Source organism: Trichoderma reesei, assembly GCF_000167675.1.
Source record: "Trichoderma reesei QM6a unplaced genomic scaffold TRIREscaffold_20, whole genome shotgun sequence".
NCBI lineage: Eukaryota > Fungi > Ascomycota > Sordariomycetes > Hypocreales > Hypocreaceae > Trichoderma > Trichoderma reesei.
The window spans coordinates 321,356-340,709 of NW_006711167.1; the positions used below are offsets into that span (position 1 = coordinate 321,356).

The following is a 19,354-nucleotide window of genomic DNA, read 5'->3' on the forward strand; positions in this document are numbered from 1 at the left end:
TTCTATCGGTGCTTGTTATTGCAATATATGACTCCTCGTGATGGAGCGTCTCCGAGGGGGGAGAGCAAGTAGCACCGCGAGGAATGTGAATGACCAGAAAAAAAAAGTAAAAAGAAAAAAGTAAAAAAGAAAGACACCCTGGAAAAATCAAATGCAACAAGTGCTCAAACAAGAGGCTGGTGAACATCAGCCCAAACTCCCCCTTAAACTCCATAGTTGCTTCTATCATATCAATCAGAACTCATCATTCGATTCTCATCCGAGGCAGCAGGCAAGCTATATTGCATTTGCTTCATCCAGCTCGCCAATCTGCTGCACTCCGAGATCGGGCTGGCCGTCGAGCGCATCTGATGAGATGCAGGAGCCTTCCCAGTCTAATAGATTCATGTCAGGCTCGTGAAGACAAACAAACAAGAGTATAGGTCAACGATTTAAAGGGGTTGGGGGTTTGCTAGCATACCAGAACCGTCATCCTCTACCTCATCCACAACGTATTTTCGCAAAGAGCCCAGCACATCTGTCCCAATCATGTTAGCACATCGGTCTCAACGCAGGCGCCGCCTCTCATCACGGATATGTGGTCGGAGGATGTAAATGCTTACCGTCCTGCAGCGTCTTAAACTCCACACTGTTGTCGTCATCGGGATCCGGCTCTCGATTGTAATACGTAGAGCATTTGGCAACTACCCGGATCACGGCGCTCGCAGACTCTCGCCCAATGAGCTTGCGGCGACTTATGTGCTCTTGCCGGAGATACTGCAAACACGAAATCCCCAGTCTTTGGATGATGGTCTGTGAGCCCTCTCTTTCCTGTGACCTTTGCGAATCGTCGTCCGGGCTGTCCGCGGCAGGGCCAAAGAGTTCCCTGTCCAGAAAGCATTCGGTATCAAACCTCACCTCGCCATCGGGAAATACGAGAAGATGAGGCACCCAATCCGCCAGCGTCTCAAGGCTACAGACCTCTGCCGTCTGAGCCATTTCGCCGTCACTTCTCTTCAGATTCAGCGCTGTCTGAAAGTGTTCCAGAAACGCCTTGGCTTCATCTGTGCTCTGTAGGCCTCCGGCCTGCGCAGCAATGTGGCGCATCAGAGACTGCATGTGGCCGGCCGAGGGCGTGTGTTCCAGATAGGTGGTGGCGCCTCGCAGGTATGGATCCATCGGTTCTGTCGTGTCTCCCCGAATTCTTCTCCGCAGAGTGTTGAACACCCTCTGGTCCATTTGGTTCGACAATGCTGTCAGGCGGCCAAGAATGCCGTGAGTGGCCTCCAGGGCTTGATCGATGCCCAGTAGCTTTTCCACAAAGATGCTGGCCAGCTGGCGCTCTGGGTGGCTGTGGATCAGAAACACTTCCTCCGATGTCCAGGGAAACGGTGGCTCGAAGAAGCGCAATCGGTCCTCCGCTGCGTCGACAATGCTTTGCGCGTCCACGGTGGGATCAAGCTGGGAGATGAGGTAGTTGATGAGGTTCAGAATCGACACGTACGACGGGGGTCTGTTAACCGCCCGCCGGTAGATGCTGTGCAACATCTTCGCGTAGTTTGGTGGCAGCTCCATGGACACGTCGGCCGCAACGATGCGCAGGAGCTTGAGCAGATAATCGTTGGCTAGCATGTGGGCCGCCTCTCGCGGCCCCAACTTGGCAAACTCGAGCATCATGCCAAACACTTCGTCCCAAGAGCGGAGATGAAACTGGAAGTGTTGCCAAATATAGTCGAAGGAGCACATCACTCCGGTCAAGACGTACGCCTTTGGTGAAAGCTCGTCGTGGCCCAGAGAATTGGACGTAGAGCCGCCTTCCCCGTCGTCTGGAGTGGCATCATCGGAGCTTCTGGGTCCATCGTAGAGCTGAGGCGTCTCGGCGGCAATTTTACCCAACACAATCGCCGTGGTGGCTCCAGCAAAGGCACGAATCTTGGCCTCCGGATTGCGCTGCACCAGGCCCCTAAACGCCTCATGACGCGTATTGAAGTAGCTGAAGAACGCAAGCGCGCAGCCTCCACAGTCAACAACAGCTGCTCTGATAAGGCTCGAGAATGACTCAAAATTCGGCGTCCCTTGCTGTCGACTCACGAGTTGGTCAAGGTGGCCGAGAGCCATCTCCATCGCTAGGTCTTTGAATGCATGGGGTGGCATTGCTGTTGTATCCTTGTCGGACAGTTGGGGCGTTTGTTCCTGCTGCTGGCCTGTACCGTCATGACTGATGCTGTTCTGGAGGAGCCCTGCGTGCTTGAAGCAATGTTGCACAAACTCGGCGTGACTGGCATCATATAGGCAGTGTCGCTTAAGAATGACGGTGTTATCATTCAGTATATGCTCCCGAAGCTGAGGGTCGGTGTCAATCTGGAAAGGGATAGTGTTCTCCGGGGAAGACAGCATCGATTGCTGTTCCGCGAGGAGGGATGAAGAGCGTTGATAAAAGAGCATGTAGGCGCTGTACGTCTTGTCAGTCGGCTGCCGGTCGGAAAAGTGTGGGCTGCTTTGCTGAATCGGGCCGCCAAACGTGCTTGCTGCCATCTGACGCGGGTCCCAGGGCGTTACGGTATCGTCGTTGAACTCTACCCAGCTGGGGCAGTCTGTAGTCGACGTGCGCTCTCGTATGTAGGAATAGTAATGGCCCGATTCCGCCGTGCCAGAGTGGACGAGGACGCCAACTAGCTCAAACACGTCAGGCGACTCCGCGTCCTTTGTTGGATCGCTGAGATAGTCGATTGTGTACGGGCGCATGTTGATGCTTGGCGGGAATACGAAATGGTCGTTCACTTTGCACCGTTGCTGAGTACGGATGTTGAAGTCGAACCGTTTCAGATGGAATATCAGATTGTCAGGCAAATCTTTCAAGCATGTCCTGCCGATCGCCAAAGTCAGAACATTCTACTTCTCGTACAACACCTTTCTCCTTCCTGCTAGTACTTACCTCTTGACAGCATCAACATGTTGGTCGCAAGATGAGCACTTGTACTTGTTATCTGCAGAGTTCATTCATTTGTTAGCGAAGACAAGCCACCAGAAGTTGTTATATTGCTTCAACTTACCGCCTTCCAAGACTTCCCCATCAACGTAAGCCTGGAGGCTTTCATGGAGCGTCTTCTTTCCGTTGATATCGCACTGGATCGCCGAAAATGGCTCAAGCCGCTCAGACACATGCTCACACTCCTTCGACTTGATCTGCTGGACGAGCTGTCCACCATAGATCGACCGTAGCTTCTTCCTTTCGCCTTCCGTCATGACTTGACTTTCCAGCCGATCAAACAGCAGGCTATAGAACTCTTCCACGTCCATCTGGTTGTGGATGTCTATCATGGCGTCTTCGTACGTCTTGATGGAGCTGACCAAATCTGTAGGGTCGACACTTCGGCGATAGCTTTCCTGCATGAATGCAAAGAGTTTTTGCATATGGAACAGCAATTGTTGAGAATGGCCTGGATCTTGTACGTTGAATTCAAGCACAAATTGGCGGAACCGAGTGTTCATGAAGAGCTGAGTGAGGAGTGAGTTGAGATAGCACGTGTTTGAGAGGTTCTGTAGGCCCACGTAGCCGTGCGACCTTATGGCTTGGTTGCGGTTGAAATTGTAGGGCAAATCGTATATATACGGATCGAGGCCATCATCCTCGTCTGGAAAATAGGGGACGAGGGAATTGAGGTTCTGCAGAATCGCCCAAAATCGATTCGGGTAGTCTTTTGTGAAGGCGAAGATTGCTTCGTACAGCCTGGCGCGCGTGTCCGTCCTCAACACCACCCTCGGCACAGGCTGCGTTGACTCGACTCGGCGTCGCGGGAAAAGGTGGCTCTGGAATAAGATCTCGGCAAGATCATCGGGCAGGGCTGGAGAGGCTGGCAGAGTGCTATCCAGCTGCAGGCACCGGAGCAGAAGAGTTGATAGACCAGCTGCAGCATGATCCTGCGACTCCGGCTGGTCCAACCGCTCAGTCGAGGTGTGGTTCAGGAGGAGTTCACAGATCTGTCTGGCGAAAGCGGTGATATCAACCTCGGAAGGCTCGATGAGGCTCATCCTGCAGAATAAGTACTCAAGGCCGTCGAGCAATTCCTGGCACCGGCTTTGGTTGCCGATTGTCTCTGGGAGAAGAGCCAAAGCTGTCGACCAAAAGTAGCGCGTCAGCGGATACGCCAATCCTGAGGCATGCCCTTCTTCTGTAGATGTGGATTCAAGACCGTTGAGAGGGCGCTCTTCTGATTCCGCTGCTGTCCTAATCATGTTCACAACACGCCTTCTGACCTCTGGGCGAGAGTCCCAAAGAATCAAGTCGTGGAGGACGTTTCCGAACGACGAATGATCTGCAACGCTCTCCATGAAGGCGCGCTGTGATAGACAGAGACGCAATATAGCTGACAACGTGTTTTCGATCAAAGGCAGTGCAGCTTCATCTTCCCTCGCCATCCCTGCGTCTGCCAATATGTGAATGAGGCGGCCGGCGCTTGGGTACGCAAGAGATGTCTCCGCCGATGGCTGAATGATGGATAAGAGGGTTACAAAAGTCTGCATTAAAGCCCCCATGAGCTGGATGCTTAATTTGGGGCTGACTTGATGCAGAAAGTTTTCGTCAGAAAGGGCCTGCACGACTAAAGAAAAACTTGAGCTCAAAACCTCCTCGTTTGAAATACGGGAAAATCCATGAACGTCGCCAGCAGCTTCATCATTGGCTGGCCCTTTGGAGCGAATGGGCTCAAGGTACTTGGAAAGCGCGCCAATCGCATAGAGGGTTTTGTAAGGCTGTCCGGGAGGGAAAAGATCGGTGTACACGGTGCTTTGGCTCTCCAACAAGTCGATGATGTGGCCGTCGACGGGGAGATCGACGAGAAGGCGATAGACCTCACTCGCGATCTTGTCTTCCATACCGAGATAGCTCCACAGCTCTTGGAAACGCGACAGAATTCGAATCTCCAGCGGCGATGCACCATGCTGGATCCGAGTAGAGTTGTTGCTCGAAGTGTCGTTCTCCTGTTTAACAACCAGCACTATGCCATCTTCGACCTGCAGACTCTCCAGAGTCTGGGCCATCTGGTCCATTGAGGGGAGGAATTGCCGCCCTTTGTAGATGATGCGAAAGTTGCTGAAACCGGTCTCGTGCCGCAAGTTGGATATCAGAGAAGCGGCCGTGTTGAGCTTGCCGATGCGCAACGGCTTCACTTCTGCGCTTGGGCCCCCGTCAAAAGTCTGGTACTTGAGCGGCGCAAGGTCGCCTTCCGTCTGATATAGCTGATCCTGGAAGTATGGTCGGAAATCGGGAGCGCTCAGAGCGGGACTCGCACAATGGCCTTGGACAAAGACCCTAAGGAGCTGCAGTGTTCGGGTGAAGATGCGTTCTTGCTCCTGTATCTCGTCTTCAGTTGCAACAATCACCATCGGCTCGTCTTCGCCGCTTGAGGTTCCATCGCTTGACGCCTTGATCCTGCTCGCGCAGGCGCTCAGCTGGTTGAGGCAGCGCTCGACAAACGCAGAGTGAACCCGACGAGCCCGATCAAACGAATATGTCGTGATGGCCTGGCTCTCTAGGTAGACGCCCACGGCCAAGCTGCGAATCCCATCTTCGGCAATCTCGGCGTTGTCAACGTCCATGGTGAATCGCCAAAGTTGGTCGACGCCGTTTTCCTTGAGAAACGTCTCGTCATCGAGCGCGCAATCGACATCGGGATTATTGACTGCAGAGGCAACTACTTTCTTAATGCAGTTAAGCAATCCCCTACAGAAGCAGGAAGACGGTAGGTCGGGAAGATAGCGGGAAAAGCAGAGCCGCAGAAATGGATTCTCAAACGCCATACCATGGGTAAAATCGATGAAGATGTCCCAAGCCGAATTCCTATCCTCTTCACAGAGACTAGCCGGCCCAACGAGCAGATCCCAAAGCTTCCGGCCCAAGTCTTCGGGTATTGCGTCGGGCCGGAGGCGGATGAGGTTTGCAATGAAGTCTTTCCTTGGATGATTGACCTGCCCGAAGAACACTGGACGTATACCAGTAGTCCTTGTCGATTGAATGGCATGCTCCAGCTCTTCCACTAGCAGCCTCACCAAGTCATGCTTCTCAATGAGGAAGTTCATCTCATCAGCCATATTTGGGCGGATGGTGATGGTCAAGCAACATAGGCTCCCCAGGGTTGTTGGCGATTTTGCTGCAATGTCTTCGATACAGCTTGCATATAATTCCTGACGACCCTCGCTGTCCGGGCCGTAGAAGAGCAAGCTTTTGAGCTTTTCCGTGGCTGCTTTGATTTGCGCATCTGGAAGGTACATTTGGAAAGTAGACGACTGTAGAAATGCTTCCCTCAGCAATCTTAAACAGAGGCCGTATGGAAGGAAGCCGAGAGTGATGCCCTCCGTCTTGCATCGCATCATCAGCTCGTGGTGGACGACGCCCCAGTAATTCTTCAGCGTCTGGTTGAAATCGGCCATCGGAAGAGCCTGGAACTTTTCACAAAGAAGGAGCAGCGTGGGATAATCAAACAGGTTCGTGATGGATGTCGCCATCTTGGCAACGGCTTTCTCTATCCGCGGGTCCTGACTCTCAGTGAGGCGCTGCCAAAGACGATCGGTATGGTCCTTGTCGTACAGCTTGGTAACAACCAGGTATCCAATAATGTTGGCGCTCTCATTAATGAGCTCCGGGTGGCAATTGGGCCCGAGGATGTAGTCTACCAAGCCTGTCTGCAGGAGATGGTGACCCAGGTGATCGGTGAAGTGCTGATTTGGGCTTGCGCTAGGGGCACCGAAACGCTTCCAAGCGCCGACCAGTTCGTTGCACATGGTGGTCGCCGCCATCACCCGCAGCTGCAGCTGGCTGGATCGAATCAGCCTCCCAAGGATGTCCGCCTTCCATTCCCAGGTGATGGCATCGACTGTCCGGGGTCCCACCAGTTCAGGGTACTTTGCTCGATGTTCTCTGAGCAGCGGAATGGTTTCGTCGTTGTCATACTGGAGGCATAAACGGAGCATATCCGACAATGCCAGGATCTGCAAAGAAACACCATCGCTGCTCAATGTTCCGACGTGCTTCTCAATAATCTCTGTCAGGAGCGACGACAAGAAGGTCCAAGTACGGTAGGCCGCGCTCAGATGTGGAGCAAAGTCCGAGGCACCCTGCGTGCGGGCAAGGAGAGCCCGCGAGGTCTCGTACAGACAATCCGTGAGCACCTGTGTTATAGGCGTGAGGATGTTGACGAGGTTCGGGACTGTCCGCACGACTTCGGCTAGGCTTGTCGCAAGGGTACAGAGAGACTCAAAGCCTCCTCCGGTGAAGGCATACAGCCCGTTTGCGAAGCACATGGCGAGGTGTGGTCGATCTACCCCAGTGATATCAGCCAAGACGGAGTCGCTCACCGGACCAAACTGTATCAATTGGTGCAACTGTCGAAGATAGCCGGGAGAAATCAATAGCGGACCAGCAGGATTCCGCGACGGCCCGCCGGATTGCCATTCGCTGACGGAATGGAAGTCGACGATGATGAGCTGTGCCGTGAGCGCAGCGAAGGAGTGCGAAAACAGGAGCGCCAATCTCTGGAGGGCCGACACCCTCGGACGAACTGAGGAAGGGGAGCTGGGCGTTGCGAGTTAGCTGACATTTTTCCAGAACTGAGACAAGGGGAAGTGGGCAAGATAGGATGTATGCGTACTTTTCATCCGCGATGATCGCGGAAACACCGAGAAAAGTCTGCCAGAAGGCTACATTGCTATGAACCGACTCGAGGACCTCAGCTGGGCTTGCCGTCTTTGCAAACGCGACAAATAGGTCCACCCATAACCGAAGCTGGTCGTAGATGTCTGCTTCTGTCTCCACGAGAAGATCTGTGCAAGCTCATGATTAGCCTTCTCAAAGGTGATATTGCGAGGCAACGTGCAATAACTGACCGTCTAACAGAAATTGGCGCAGGCGGTTCACGGTCTCAGCCACTGGCTTATCAGTTTCATGGTACGGGAAGCGTGCGGTGGGATCTGCCAGCGGAGTAGCGTCATTGGTGATCCCCGGGCTGGGTCTGTCGGACTTGGGTTCGACGACCGTCTCGTCCGGCATATCCTGGTCTCCGGGGAACAGGTCTTCGGTAGGCGGGCTGAGGGAGGCACGCCATGCTGGGGGCGGCGTTTCTAGGTCTGCGTCGGAAGGGGGATCAGCTTCCTCGACGCTCTTCTTGGCCTTGTCCTCTTCAGGCGTCGGCACTCGTGGTGCAGATGGAGAGATGGAGCGCACGGCGGATGGAGAATATACGAAGGGCTCGCGGGCAGGACGGGTGGGTGAGGCTGTGGAGGCCCTCGACGACTGGTTCCTCAGGTTGATGGTGACTCGGTTCGACAGAGGAGGATCGGGGGGGATGGTGGGCGAGTCGACGGTCTGAGGCGGGGTGCGAGGCTCGTTGGAGTCCGGGCTGGGCTTGGCGGTCCCGTCCAGAGGAGGAGGCATGGCGTTGACGGTGGTGTAGTAGGGGCTGGAGCTGGAGTCTGACAGGTAGACACCCGTCTCGGCCGAGGCTGAAGGCGAGCCCGAGGCTGAGACGGATGTGCGCCGGCGCTTGCGGGACGAGACGTCGCTGTCGTCGAAGGGATTCAGGCGGGTCGAGCTTGGCTCAGGAGAGGCCTTGGGACCTGCAACGTCGGACATGGCCGGAACCAAACTCATCGGGCCGGGGATGGAGAGCGTGAGCGCACGAGGCCTGCAAGCCCACAGACGTCGGGGCGACGCGAGGGCCGTCTGGGCGGCTGCTATGGAAAATTAACATGTGAGAGTTGGGGCGAGGCGAGAGGGCGTGATAAGCATAGGGCCAGCGGCGCGGTCACTGGGCTGACAGAGGCTGCAGCGCGAGGCGCCGTGGTGAAGAGATGCAGCGACGAGGGCTCTGGGGGGCCAGACCGATGCCTAGAGATGCTGGGGAGGACGAGGAGAAAAAAGGTGATGCAGCTCGCGATGAAGTCAGAATTGGCGTTGGAGGGACGCGGTGCTTGGGTGGAACTTGGGCGAGGGGTAGCTCAATTGATATCATACCTTACCTTGCCTCGAGCTTTAGCTGACCTAAGGCAAGGTAACCTTGCTTGCTGCTTGTGCTTGCACTGACTTGACTGGCTACTAAGGTACCTAGTAATGGAGAAAGGTACCTAGGTAGTAGCTTGCTTGCTTCAGCGGGTTTGCTTCGGTGGTCACCCGCCTGGCTGCCGGCCACACGCAGTGCCACAAGGACGGCTGAGGGCAACCTGAAGTCACCAGTACCCAAGCGTGGGAGACAACTGTGGAAGACGACGGGACGTGGAACCCGGGCGAGCCCATCAAAGAATCACAACTGCCAGCCTTCGGGGTGATGGGGAAGCGGGGAGGGCCAAAGTGGAAGGCTAATGCGCCTGAGTGGTCTCGGCCGGCGTGAGGTGTTAGCGCAGTACTCGTACTTGTACCTGCGTCCCGAGATCTGGATCGGGTTCTCCAGTGACGGTGAAGCCAACAAGAGCAAGGATCAGGCGGGTGAAGTGAAGCTATTCCTGCTGCAGTGAAGGACCAGAGGATGAAGGGAGAAAGATGAAGTGCCAAGGAGTCGTGGGCTTTAGGTATCTGTTCCTTTTCCCAGCCAGAGCAGAAACTACCAGAGAGCCACCAATCACTCAAGGTACTGGGTACCTACTTGGTGCGTTTGTGGAGTTTCCCAGGCGAATTGTGCTTCTTCCCAGGGACATGAGAACCTACAGTTTGTACGCCTAGTACTGATTTTTGCACGTCAACCATACTCGTCAAGCCCCTTGTGCGCTTTTAATCTGTCATTTATTTTCCCTTTGATTTTTCGATTTCTTACATTTATCAATTCTCCAAATTAGGACACTGAGAAACGCTGAAAAGTGCTTCCATGTGTGAGTTCGGGGCACCGCTAGCGGATGCAGCACATTAAGTTCATTGCGAGCTCCCTACAGGTAGTACTACTAGTACCTCTATCTGGACGTACTGCGGCCATGGCCGACATTTCATCCAGGCAGTGTGCAAACCAATTGAACAACTTTTGTGATCAAAACAAGATAAGAATCTGCCTTGTCCGTGTCTTTGCAAGCATCATGTTGTATTTCCCCCGTTGGCGCAGCCCTGCAGCAGCTGCTGTACGAAAGTACACGGTACGTCTTACTTTGTACCCTCCGATGCACTCAGCACGGGCATGTTTTTGACAGCAAAACTGGAGCCAGCAATCAAGTGAAGTGAGCCTGTGTAAAACCGAACTAGTAATAATTCCGCAAGGCTTGCCCAACATGCTGACTTACTAAGCAGGTACTACTAGGTACCTAGGTATGGACGTGTGTCGAACGGCATCATAGGTATGTACCTCTGTACATCAGTGACCTTTGAGATCAGACGTCAAGGAATCACCTAGCTCCAAGAAAAGTCCTTTCAATGCCACGGCGTTTGTTTTTGTGTGGGAAATCAAACATCTTTGGTTGTATTCGCAGGCGTGGTGCTCGGAGGAGGTTCGCCGAGAGACCTTGGAGGCAGTAAGGAAGAGGTACGTACCGACTAGCCTCGCTCAGTGAGAATTTCGAGCCGGGCGTCATCTGCAAGATTCAGGTACTACTACTACCTACCTTACCTTCCCTAGAGCTGTCTCAGCATCATTTTTATCGTCAAACTCCTTTCACCCCTATTATTTGGAACTCTCAATTCAGGATCGCAACCGCAATCTCATAGCGGTATCGTCTAACTCAGTAACCTGCTTGGAGCGCGTCAATTACCAACCATGGCAGCGCCCTCGTCGAAAAAACGGCTTGTCCACCATCTCGACACGCCCTTCTCTACCTCGTCGTGGTGCGTCCGGTCCTCAGCGGGCAGATTCAGCGTACCTATGCGTGACTAGATGGCTGATTTCTGCAGGCCTGTAATCTCACTAGATGATCAAGACTCCATCCTGGAACTTCTCTGCCAGTATGCGTATCCCCCCCTGTTCGCTCTCGCTTCCAACAAAACACATTTTCTTCTGTGCCATCAATCTCGTCGCAGCTCGAGACAAGTCATTGTGCTAACAGATGATACCAAAGCCTCCTGAGCCCTATTGGGCAGCACCGCAGACTGCACATCAAACCTTCCAAAGGAAAGAGAGCCGCCAGGCGAGAGAAGAAGACCAAGATGCAGCTGGATGAACCCTCAGGCTCCGTTAAGATACAGCCTCCGCCAGTCCCAGAGCTCAGCGCCAGCGTGGACGTCGGCTTCAACTCCATTACGGAGAAGCTCGGGTCGCTCACGCAGCCATCCGACGGGACGGCTCACTCCGACAAGCGTTATTCCATGATTTTTGTCGCCAGGGGCAGCCAGTCACCGGCCTTCAACCACCACTTCCCGCAGATGGTCGCGGCTGCGTCCCGATATCTGCCGGACAAGGAGAAGATACGGCTCGTCGGCTTCTCCAAGCCGTGTTCTGAGAGGCTTGGCAGCGTCCTTGGCATACCGAGAGTCTCGTCGGTGGCTATTTCGGCACATGCGCCGGGGGCAGACGCCCTGTTTGCTCTTGTCCAAAACACGGTGAGCCCAGTTGAGTCGCCGTGGCTTGACGAGGCGGCTTGTGCAACGTACAAGCCAACTCGGATCGGGTCCGTGGAAACAACAATTGGAACCAAACGCGTGAAATCAGAGAAGGAGTAGATTTCTCTGACCGATGCCAAAGTCATCAAGACACCATTCCATAGTTGGATCTACAATATAATAGCATAGCGGCGAGAGGTATATTGTGGAGCGATATACATTATCACAAGGAAGCGTAACTGGAGCATTATAGGTAGCATAGCAGCTTCTCTACCAGACATCATATTCAATGTGCAAATGAAACCATGTACGACGTCCATCTCGGATATGAAGAGCCTCTCGATGTTGATACTCGTGTGCAAGACGAGAGCAGAAATGAAAGCAGTCATGGCTGGATTCATGACCATCTGCAAGGCAACTTGTATCTCGCAGAGCAAATGAAGAAGATCGTAAGGTAGACACCTTGGCATTGAAAACAAGTCCTGCACTGTCATTCCATCTCACGTGCTCAGGAAAAGCAGCTGTCGTCTCATCTCTTCCCTCTGGAGGCAGCTGCCATCGCTCCTCCTGCCTTGCACCAATTCACCTTTTCTCACCTTCCTCCTTGTCCCTCAGGTTCATTCACTCTCTTTCACATTCCTCTCACATTCCCACCACCTACCTTAGTAGATTGTCAGCCTCGCCGACTACGTCTTCCTCCTATCTGTAGAGAAATCTCTCTGCCTGGTTCAGTTCCTCATCTCCACCATCTCTCCAAACAGCGTTGTGACCATAGGCTGGCTCTGTTTGGAAAATGAGTGGCTTCCAAGACCCGGAGAAGCTGGCGGCGGCCAGAGAGCTGGCTCAGGCCTTCTCAAAGGTCAAAGACCCAAAGAAGAAGAAGAGCACCGGCGGCGGCGGTAGTCAACAACCTCGCTACGAACAGTGGGAGCCATATCCGCCTCAGCATCATCAGCATCATGGTCATCATGGTCACCATGCTCAGTTTGCTCCGCAGCAGTACTGGCAGAGTGCTGGCCCTCCCATCAGCTCGGTGCCGCCCCCAAGCCAGAGAATGTATGCTTCCACGACATCCTTTTCGACTGGAAGGGCAGGCAAGGTCAGCGTGATTGGGAACGCGGGCTTGGACTTTATCAAACAAGCTGGTATGCGACCCCGAGGTACGTGGACGACGACTCCTCTGCTCCTGGCGAATCGTGGGGTTGGGTCCAGGGAGATACTAATGTTTCCGCAGCAGCACAAGCCCAGCCAACTCAGGTCCCCATGACCGGCCAGACACTCTATACTGGCTTTCAATCGGACTTTGGCAACACTGGTGTGGCGGATCACACCCATTTTACATCAGCTTACCCTCAGGTCGCCGGGGGAACCGCCCCTGGAAACATCCTCGAGACCTTCTTTGCCATCGCAGCAAAGAAGCCAACGCTGGGTCAAGAAATTGAGACCCTGACTGAGATCTTACCCAAGGCCATGGATCTTAATGGCCCAGGCGCGACAGCTACCGATGCTCAGGCAGACAAGCATGTGTCCTACGCAAACTTTAGTCAAGAGCAAAATGGAAAAGGCAAGACTTTGAGCCATCGAGGGTCTTGGTTTATTGTAAGCTAATTTGTGTTGGAATATAGTGCAGGGCAACGGTGATGACAAGACCAACGATGCTAGCAATCCTACTCGAACAAACGACAAGCAGGGAACCCAGACTCGAGGCTCGCACTCGCGCAAACTCTCCCCTGTTGCGGCGGTCTTTGTGCCAGCCAACAATGGAGCTTTGTCACAGTCTGACGGTGTCAACAGAGAGTCGAAGATCGCTGCCGCCCAGCAGACCAAGGGATTGTCAGGCTCGATGTGGGCATGATGGGAAGGACGGGCAGCTGCGCGGCGGCGCTTTCACCGGCAATCTCATTTCGATGGTATAAGGGATGGCGCCAAGATTTTGACCTGCTGCAGAAACATCTAGCCTGTGTTGATCAAGAATATCTATTCGCCAAGGGTTGACCAGTGTTGTTGGGATAGTGGCAACGAGGCTGATAGTTCCCAAGTGATTCCAACGTAGTAGGCATGACAAATTTGAGGACTTGAAAACCTGACTTCCCTTTTTTGGTACTATAACGCAGGTATATTAACCCGATGCCTTATCCAGTTGCTCCAATCTAAACCAAGCGCTCTCCTGCCATCTACTTATTTTTCTATTTCCAGCTTTCATTATGAGACCTTCAAGGCAAACTCTTCTCTAACAACTTGACCCCTTCTCGCACCTTTGGCGAAAAGTGCTTCTTCAGTAGCTCGCCCTCCCACACCGTCGCAGCGAACGGATTGCTGCCCTCGACAGTGTCGCTCAGGGGGTTATGCCTGCCGTCGCCCTTGCGCTCCTCGGTGTTCCACAGGCTGGCAATCTTCTTGCCGTGGGTGGCGGCGATGTCGTTGAGCAGGCCGAGGGCGGCCTGGCAGGACTTGTCGGGCAGCTGCAGGGCGGCGGTCATGAGCTGCTTGGTGAAGGCGGCGAGCCTGAGGGGCGGGACGGAGCGGATGTTCCAGGGCGGGAGGAGGATGGCGATGAGGGAGCGGATGAGCAGGACGGTGGTGGTCTGGACGTTGATCCTGGACGCGGACGAGGCGGAGGAGCGGTTGGGCTTGGTCAGCTCGAGGTCCGGGTGGACGGCGAGGGTGAGGAGGGAGGTGAAGAGGTGGGTGGTGAAGAAGGTGAGGTCGAGGTGGAGCGTGTTGCGGGAGTTGTGCGCGTCCTGGCCCTCGAGGAGGGCGAAGGCGGTGACGGTGCAGAGGAGGGCCTCGCGGGTGAGGTTGCGCACGGAGACGCTGTCGTCGTCCTCGTGGTCGGCGGCGAGGTCCGCGGCGGCGTCGTCGTCGCTGTGCCGGATGAGGTCCTTGAGCGCCTCGAGCAGGTCGCCGAAGAAGTCCTGGTTGATGAGGTGGGCGTACTTGGCCAGCCCCTCGAGCACGGCGCCCATGAGCCGCGGCGCGCGCATCTTGAGGATGCGGAAGTAGGTGGCGAAGACGAGCTTGAGCGTCTCCGACTGCATCCTGTCGCGCTCCTCATGGTCGACCAGGGCGTCGGCGGCGGCCATGTCCTTCTCGAGGGACTTTTGCTCCTTGATGGCCTTGCGCTGGCGCTTGGTGCGGAACTCGCGCTTCTTCTTCTGCATCTTGTTGGCCTCGGGGCGCTCGACGGTGTCTTGTGAGGCTTTGCCGGCGAACTCGGAGAGGAGGCGGAGGCTGAGGAAGAGGTTGAGGACGCTTTCGTCTACTTCGTAGTCCCGCGCTTTCATCATCTTGGAGAGCAGGGAAACGGCCTCCAGCGTGGGCTTGCCGTCCTCGTCCTCGCGGAACAGCGTCTCCAGCGCCTGGAGACACTTGGTCCCGTTGCTGTCGATCCTCTTCCGGCTCAGCTTGTTCACCAGGGTCCTCAGCAGATCGGACCGGAAGTTGAAGTGCGGCACGGCCGCTATCAGGGTGCAGGCGCATGTCACGGCAATGCCGGCGACGCTCTGCCCTCCCTTGACCGGAGCTGACTCTTCCTTGGCGCACCTGGCCAGCTCCTTGACGTAGTTCTGGTAGCCCGACACCAGCGCCTGTTCGAACTGGCGCATTGTGCGGACTTCCTTGGACACCTTTTCGGCCGGGCCGTCTTCCGTCTGGGGACGTATGCGGTATCCGGGGATGATGTCCTTGTACACTGACATTTGCGTCATGAGGGCCAGCATCCGAATGGCTGGGATCTTGGACTCGCCAAACGCCGCCAGAGACTTGAGCGAGCCAATGTGCTCTTCCGGGTTCTCGTTCAAGGCCAGTGCCAGCTTCGCCAGCTCCTCCTGCGCCTCTCGAATCTGCTGAGCCTCGGAGACGGTGGGCGCCTCCTCTTGTACCTCCCCCCCCTCCTCCTCATCGTCTTCTGACTCGGCATCGTCCTCCCGACCCTCTAGCCATTCCGTATCGCTCTCCACAGAGACCAGGTCCTCCTCCTTCTCTAGCTCACGCAGAATCTCCAATCGGCCATCGGCGGTCTTGATGGGCAGCTTGGTGCTCTCCTTGTTGGCCTTCTTGCTCTTGCGGCGACGGGACTCGTAGTCTTCCTCGAGATCCCAGCTGGCGGCCGACTTGAAGAAGTCCTTTTGGGCTTTGCGCGATTGCGCCTCGTCGTCTGAGGCGTCGTGCGCCAACTTTCTCCTCTTGGTGCCGTTGGTTGTCATCGTTGCGGTTCGATGGCCGAATTGTATCGATTCGACCGTGGCGAGGCGAAGCAGGCGGGAGGATGATTGTGTCCACGATACAGTCGCGAGCTTCAAGTGCAGACGATGGCAGATCCAAAACTTTTTTTCAGTCGATAATTTCGTTGATACATCGACGGCCGTAGTAGAGATAAGACAGCTAGGTCCCAGTTTTCATTCAATTTATCCAATTGAATTAGTTGTTGAGCGCTCTATCTTATCCGTATCTAATCAGCTAGGCGTGCATCTAGTAAAAAAAGTTCCCTACCGCCAAAATTTTCCGACAATTACTGCCATGGGCTTCTGAATCCTCCAACCAGCCATTTTCCCACCAACTTCAACGACCGACGCTCAACAAGCAAAAGGGCGCTCTTCACAATGGGCTTCACAAAACCGCCCGTCCAGGCGCTCAAAGTCGCCAACAAGCAAAAGCGCAAGCAATTGTTCGTCGCCCACAAGAAAGCGAGCAACAAAGAGCGACACGAGGAGCGACACCGCCGCCGAAGAGAAGAGAACAAGAACCCCGAGCTCAAGGCGGCCCGTCTGGCGAAGAATGTGCCCCGTACACTGGAGCACAAGCGAGTCTGGGACGATGTCGACGACGATAGCCTCGGAGCGGTGGTGGACCTGGAGCAGTTGAAGAGGAGGCGCATCGAGCAGGCCGAGGCGGAGGAGCGGGCGGCAGTAGAGGCGGCAGAGAAGATGGATCAGGACGATGATGACGACGACGACGACAACGACAGCATGCTGGACTCTGACGAGGAAGACGAAGAGGCCAAGGAAGCAAGGCTAGAGCGACAGCGCGAGAAGCGAGCCCAGAGAGTGCCCAGCATCGCGCCCTCGACGACGAGCACCAACCTCGACCTCACGCCCACCTCGCTCGCCCTCAAGTTCCCCTCGCTCTTCACCGACGAGCCTCCGCCCGAACCAAAGATCCTCGTCACCACATCCCTCAACTCGACCATCCACGACGAGGCCCAGCTCATCTGCACGCTCTTCCCCAACGCAAACTACATCCCCCGCTCCTCCCACCGCTACGGCTACAAGTACTCCCTCCGCGACATCTGCAAGTTCTCCGCAAGCAGGGACTACACCGCCGTCGTCCTCGTCAAGGAGGACCAGAAGAAGCCCACGGGGCTCTCCATCGTGCACCTCCCCAAGGGCCCGACCTTTCACTTCTCAATATCCAACTGGATCGAGGGCAAGAAGCTCCCCGGCCACGGCAACCCGACAAACCACTATCCGGAGCTGCTGCTCAACAACTTCAAGACGCCGCTGGGTCTCTTGACGGCGAAGCTCTTCCAGACAATGTTCCCTCCGCGACCCGAGTTTGAGGGACGGCAGGTCGTTGCCCTGCATAACCAGCGAGATTACATCTTCGTAAGACGCTTCCGATACGCCTTCCGCGATAAGCGCCCGACAGAGAAGAGCGTCGTCGATGCCGAGGGCAAAGCGCTCCAGGGCGTCGAGAATATCCGAGCAGGTTTGCAAGAGTTGGGTCCGCGGTTTACGCTCAAGCTGAGGCGGGTTGATAAGGGCGTTGGACGGGCCGGGAGCGAGGGCGAGGATGCTATTCAGTGGGAGTGGAAGTCCAAGATGGAGAAGGATAGAAAGCGTTTCAATTTGTAATTTGGCTTATCCCCATCGAGCAATGTTAGAGATCTTGGTTCTTCCATGGACCTGCTAGTTCATACATGTATGCTTTACGTCGTCATAACTTTTGCCGACTTTCCCTACATTTGGTAGTACCCATTCAATTCTTACCCGCAGCCATGACTCCAGCTCCGTTTGCCTTCATTCTCTTATGCTTCAACATTTTGCTTGAGTATCTGCGCTTGCATCAGCCTGCCATTCTTCTCGTGTGTGATCTCCGTTGACTCACGAAGTAATGCCTGCTACCGCAATCACAACGCCAAGCGCGGACTTGTCGCCAATCGGACGCCCTGAGATAGCCCAGCCAAGGCCCACGATGATGCAGGTCTTGATGTGTCCAACAACTGTGCTTGAAACCGGGCCAGTCTGTGCTACGATGTAAAATTGAGAGATGTTGACGAGCGAAGCAAATAGCGTGGACTGGTACACCGTTAGCCGATATAACCACACATCGAAAGTAGACAAGGCGAGAGGCGCACCATAATGATGAGTATTCCCTTATTCAACCTGATGGGCACATGGCCCAGGGTGGGGAGCTTATCAATAAACGGAATGAAGAAGAGCAGCAAAAAGCAAGCCATTGGCGCCTGAAGAAAAAGGAGCTGCATGCTGTTCATGTTAAGCTTTCGATGATAGCCTGCAATGCCGACCGTGTATAGGGACGACGCGAATACGCCTGTAAAGGCAAATATGATGCCCAATAGAGAGGTTGTCTTGGTTGCGTCGTCTCCCACGGGAATCGAGTCGTAGTAGGTGACCATGCCAACTCCAAGGCAGGTGGGTATCAGCGCGAGGACAGCTCCCCTGGGGAGGCCTTGGTCGTAGAGAACAAGATTCATGATGGCGACCGTCGGTGTCAGCATTATTCGTGCTATCTGGTAGAAAGTAACTGTCGAGTAGGCCAGGGACAGATTTGGAAGAATGACGTTGAAGCACATTGCTGTAGCCAGGGGAATCAGATGCAGCGTGGGAGCACGGCGAGGCACGAAGACCCCAACGGGAGATCGAGATAGGAGAAAGAGTATGAACCACGTCGTCAGGAAATGAATAGAGGCAAATGTCAGCTGAGACTGCTTCCACATTGGCTCCGAGAAGATGGCCTTGTTGGTGAAGACCTGCAAACATCAGTTGTTAGAAGACATGCATAGGTACACATGCCCCTATGACGGCAGCGAGGTGTTGTTTCAGGGACGGGAGGAACTTGCTATTCCAACCGTTGCCAGGGTATTCACCACCATCCATGAGATGACCTGAAGCGGATGGGAAGCAGGTTTTGGCTCTGCGGCTCCGTCAGAGGAGGCAAGGAGACCAGGGGAGGCATCTCTGGTCGCTTCTTTGCCTGCATTCTTCTCGGGATCATGCATTTGCTATGGTTGAGCCGTGGGCTTTTGTCGGTCTGCTGTTGTTCTCTTGTAACGGTAGGGGAGGATGCATGAGAAGAGAGTCAAGTTAGCAGTACCTCTAATTGATGGCAGCAAGAGGTCACAATTGCAGACTTGGGAATTGTCCAAAGCGGATACGAGATCGTGCGGCAGGTTCAGCTTGAACAGCAAAAGGTGGAAAGAGCCAACAACTTGACCGCCCTTTTCGACCATCATGTACCGGCACTGACTTCATCGTTTTCTACCTGAGGAATCACTCATCTATCCCTTGCCACAGAAGATACAGCAGTCAATAAGGCGGCGGAGAGGCCATGATTCGCTACGCCTGTTGTGACTGCATATGACTGAAGCAAGATGGCATTTGCAACTTCCAACTGACGACTTGGGATGTGCCTATAAATAGTATCCGACCCGTGCACGCCTTCGCCAACGAGCTCAGGGAAACAGATCTACCAATTCATAGCAAACCATCACATACGACAGCTGAAGGGGACATTCGAGAGAGTATCTTGTTTCATGAGGTAATGATTGTATTTCTTGCAGTCGCAAGTATATTTCTCGTCACTAAACATTGAGGGAAATGGCCCACATTCCATCCTTCGCCAAAGCCAACA

The 19,354-nt window shown here is 54.6% G+C and overlaps 6 protein-coding genes across 6 annotated transcripts; 3 read left to right on the plus strand and 3 right to left on the minus strand.

Annotated features, from left to right (window-relative positions):
• Positions 1-276: 276 nt before the first annotated feature.
• TRIREDRAFT_67053 (uncharacterized protein) lies at positions 277-8,605 on the minus strand (the record flags this gene model as incomplete). Its single annotated transcript, XM_006968014.1, has 9 exons — positions 277-374; positions 461-517; positions 603-2,845; positions 2,915-2,966; positions 3,033-5,556; positions 5,674-7,549; positions 7,626-7,783; positions 7,847-8,149; positions 8,198-8,605. 9 exons carry the CDS (start codon positions 8,603-8,605, stop codon positions 277-279), a joined length of 7,719 nt encoding a protein of 2,572 aa, XP_006968076.1.
• Positions 8,606-10,703: 2,098 nt separating this feature from the next.
• On the plus strand, positions 10,704-11,602 carry TRIREDRAFT_67079 (uncharacterized protein; the record flags this gene model as incomplete). Its single annotated transcript, XM_006967948.1, has 3 exons — positions 10,704-10,775; positions 10,821-10,906; positions 11,011-11,602. The coding sequence occupies 3 exons, from the start codon at positions 10,704-10,706 to the stop codon at positions 11,600-11,602; spliced, it is 750 nt and encodes a 249-aa protein (XP_006968010.1).
• A 673-nt stretch (positions 11,603-12,275) lies between these two features.
• TRIREDRAFT_110443 (uncharacterized protein) lies at positions 12,276-13,337 on the plus strand (the record flags this gene model as incomplete). Its single annotated transcript, XM_006967949.1, has 3 exons — positions 12,276-12,642; positions 12,717-13,081; positions 13,113-13,337. The coding sequence occupies 3 exons, from the start codon at positions 12,276-12,278 to the stop codon at positions 13,335-13,337; spliced, it is 957 nt and encodes a 318-aa protein (XP_006968011.1).
• Positions 13,338-13,695: 358 nt separating this feature from the next.
• On the minus strand, positions 13,696-15,687 carry TRIREDRAFT_110444 (uncharacterized protein; the record flags this gene model as incomplete). The annotated part of the gene is made up of 1 exon (XM_006968015.1): positions 13,696-15,687. The coding sequence occupies one exon, from the start codon at positions 15,685-15,687 to the stop codon at positions 13,696-13,698; it is 1,992 nt and encodes a 663-aa protein (XP_006968077.1).
• Positions 15,688-16,083: 396 nt separating this feature from the next.
• Positions 16,084-17,334, plus strand: TRIREDRAFT_80748 (upstream activation factor subunit; the record flags this gene model as incomplete). Its single annotated transcript, XM_006967950.1, has 1 exon — positions 16,084-17,334. One exon carries the CDS (start codon positions 16,084-16,086, stop codon positions 17,332-17,334), a length of 1,251 nt encoding a protein of 416 aa, XP_006968012.1.
• Positions 17,335-17,458: 124 nt separating this feature from the next.
• TRIREDRAFT_67030 (uncharacterized protein) lies at positions 17,459-18,722 on the minus strand (the record flags this gene model as incomplete). Its single annotated transcript, XM_006968016.1, has 4 exons — positions 17,459-17,534; positions 17,588-17,778; positions 17,838-18,473; positions 18,573-18,722. The coding sequence occupies 4 exons, from the start codon at positions 18,720-18,722 to the stop codon at positions 17,459-17,461; spliced, it is 1,053 nt and encodes a 350-aa protein (XP_006968078.1).
• Positions 18,723-19,354: the final 632 nt, after the last annotated feature.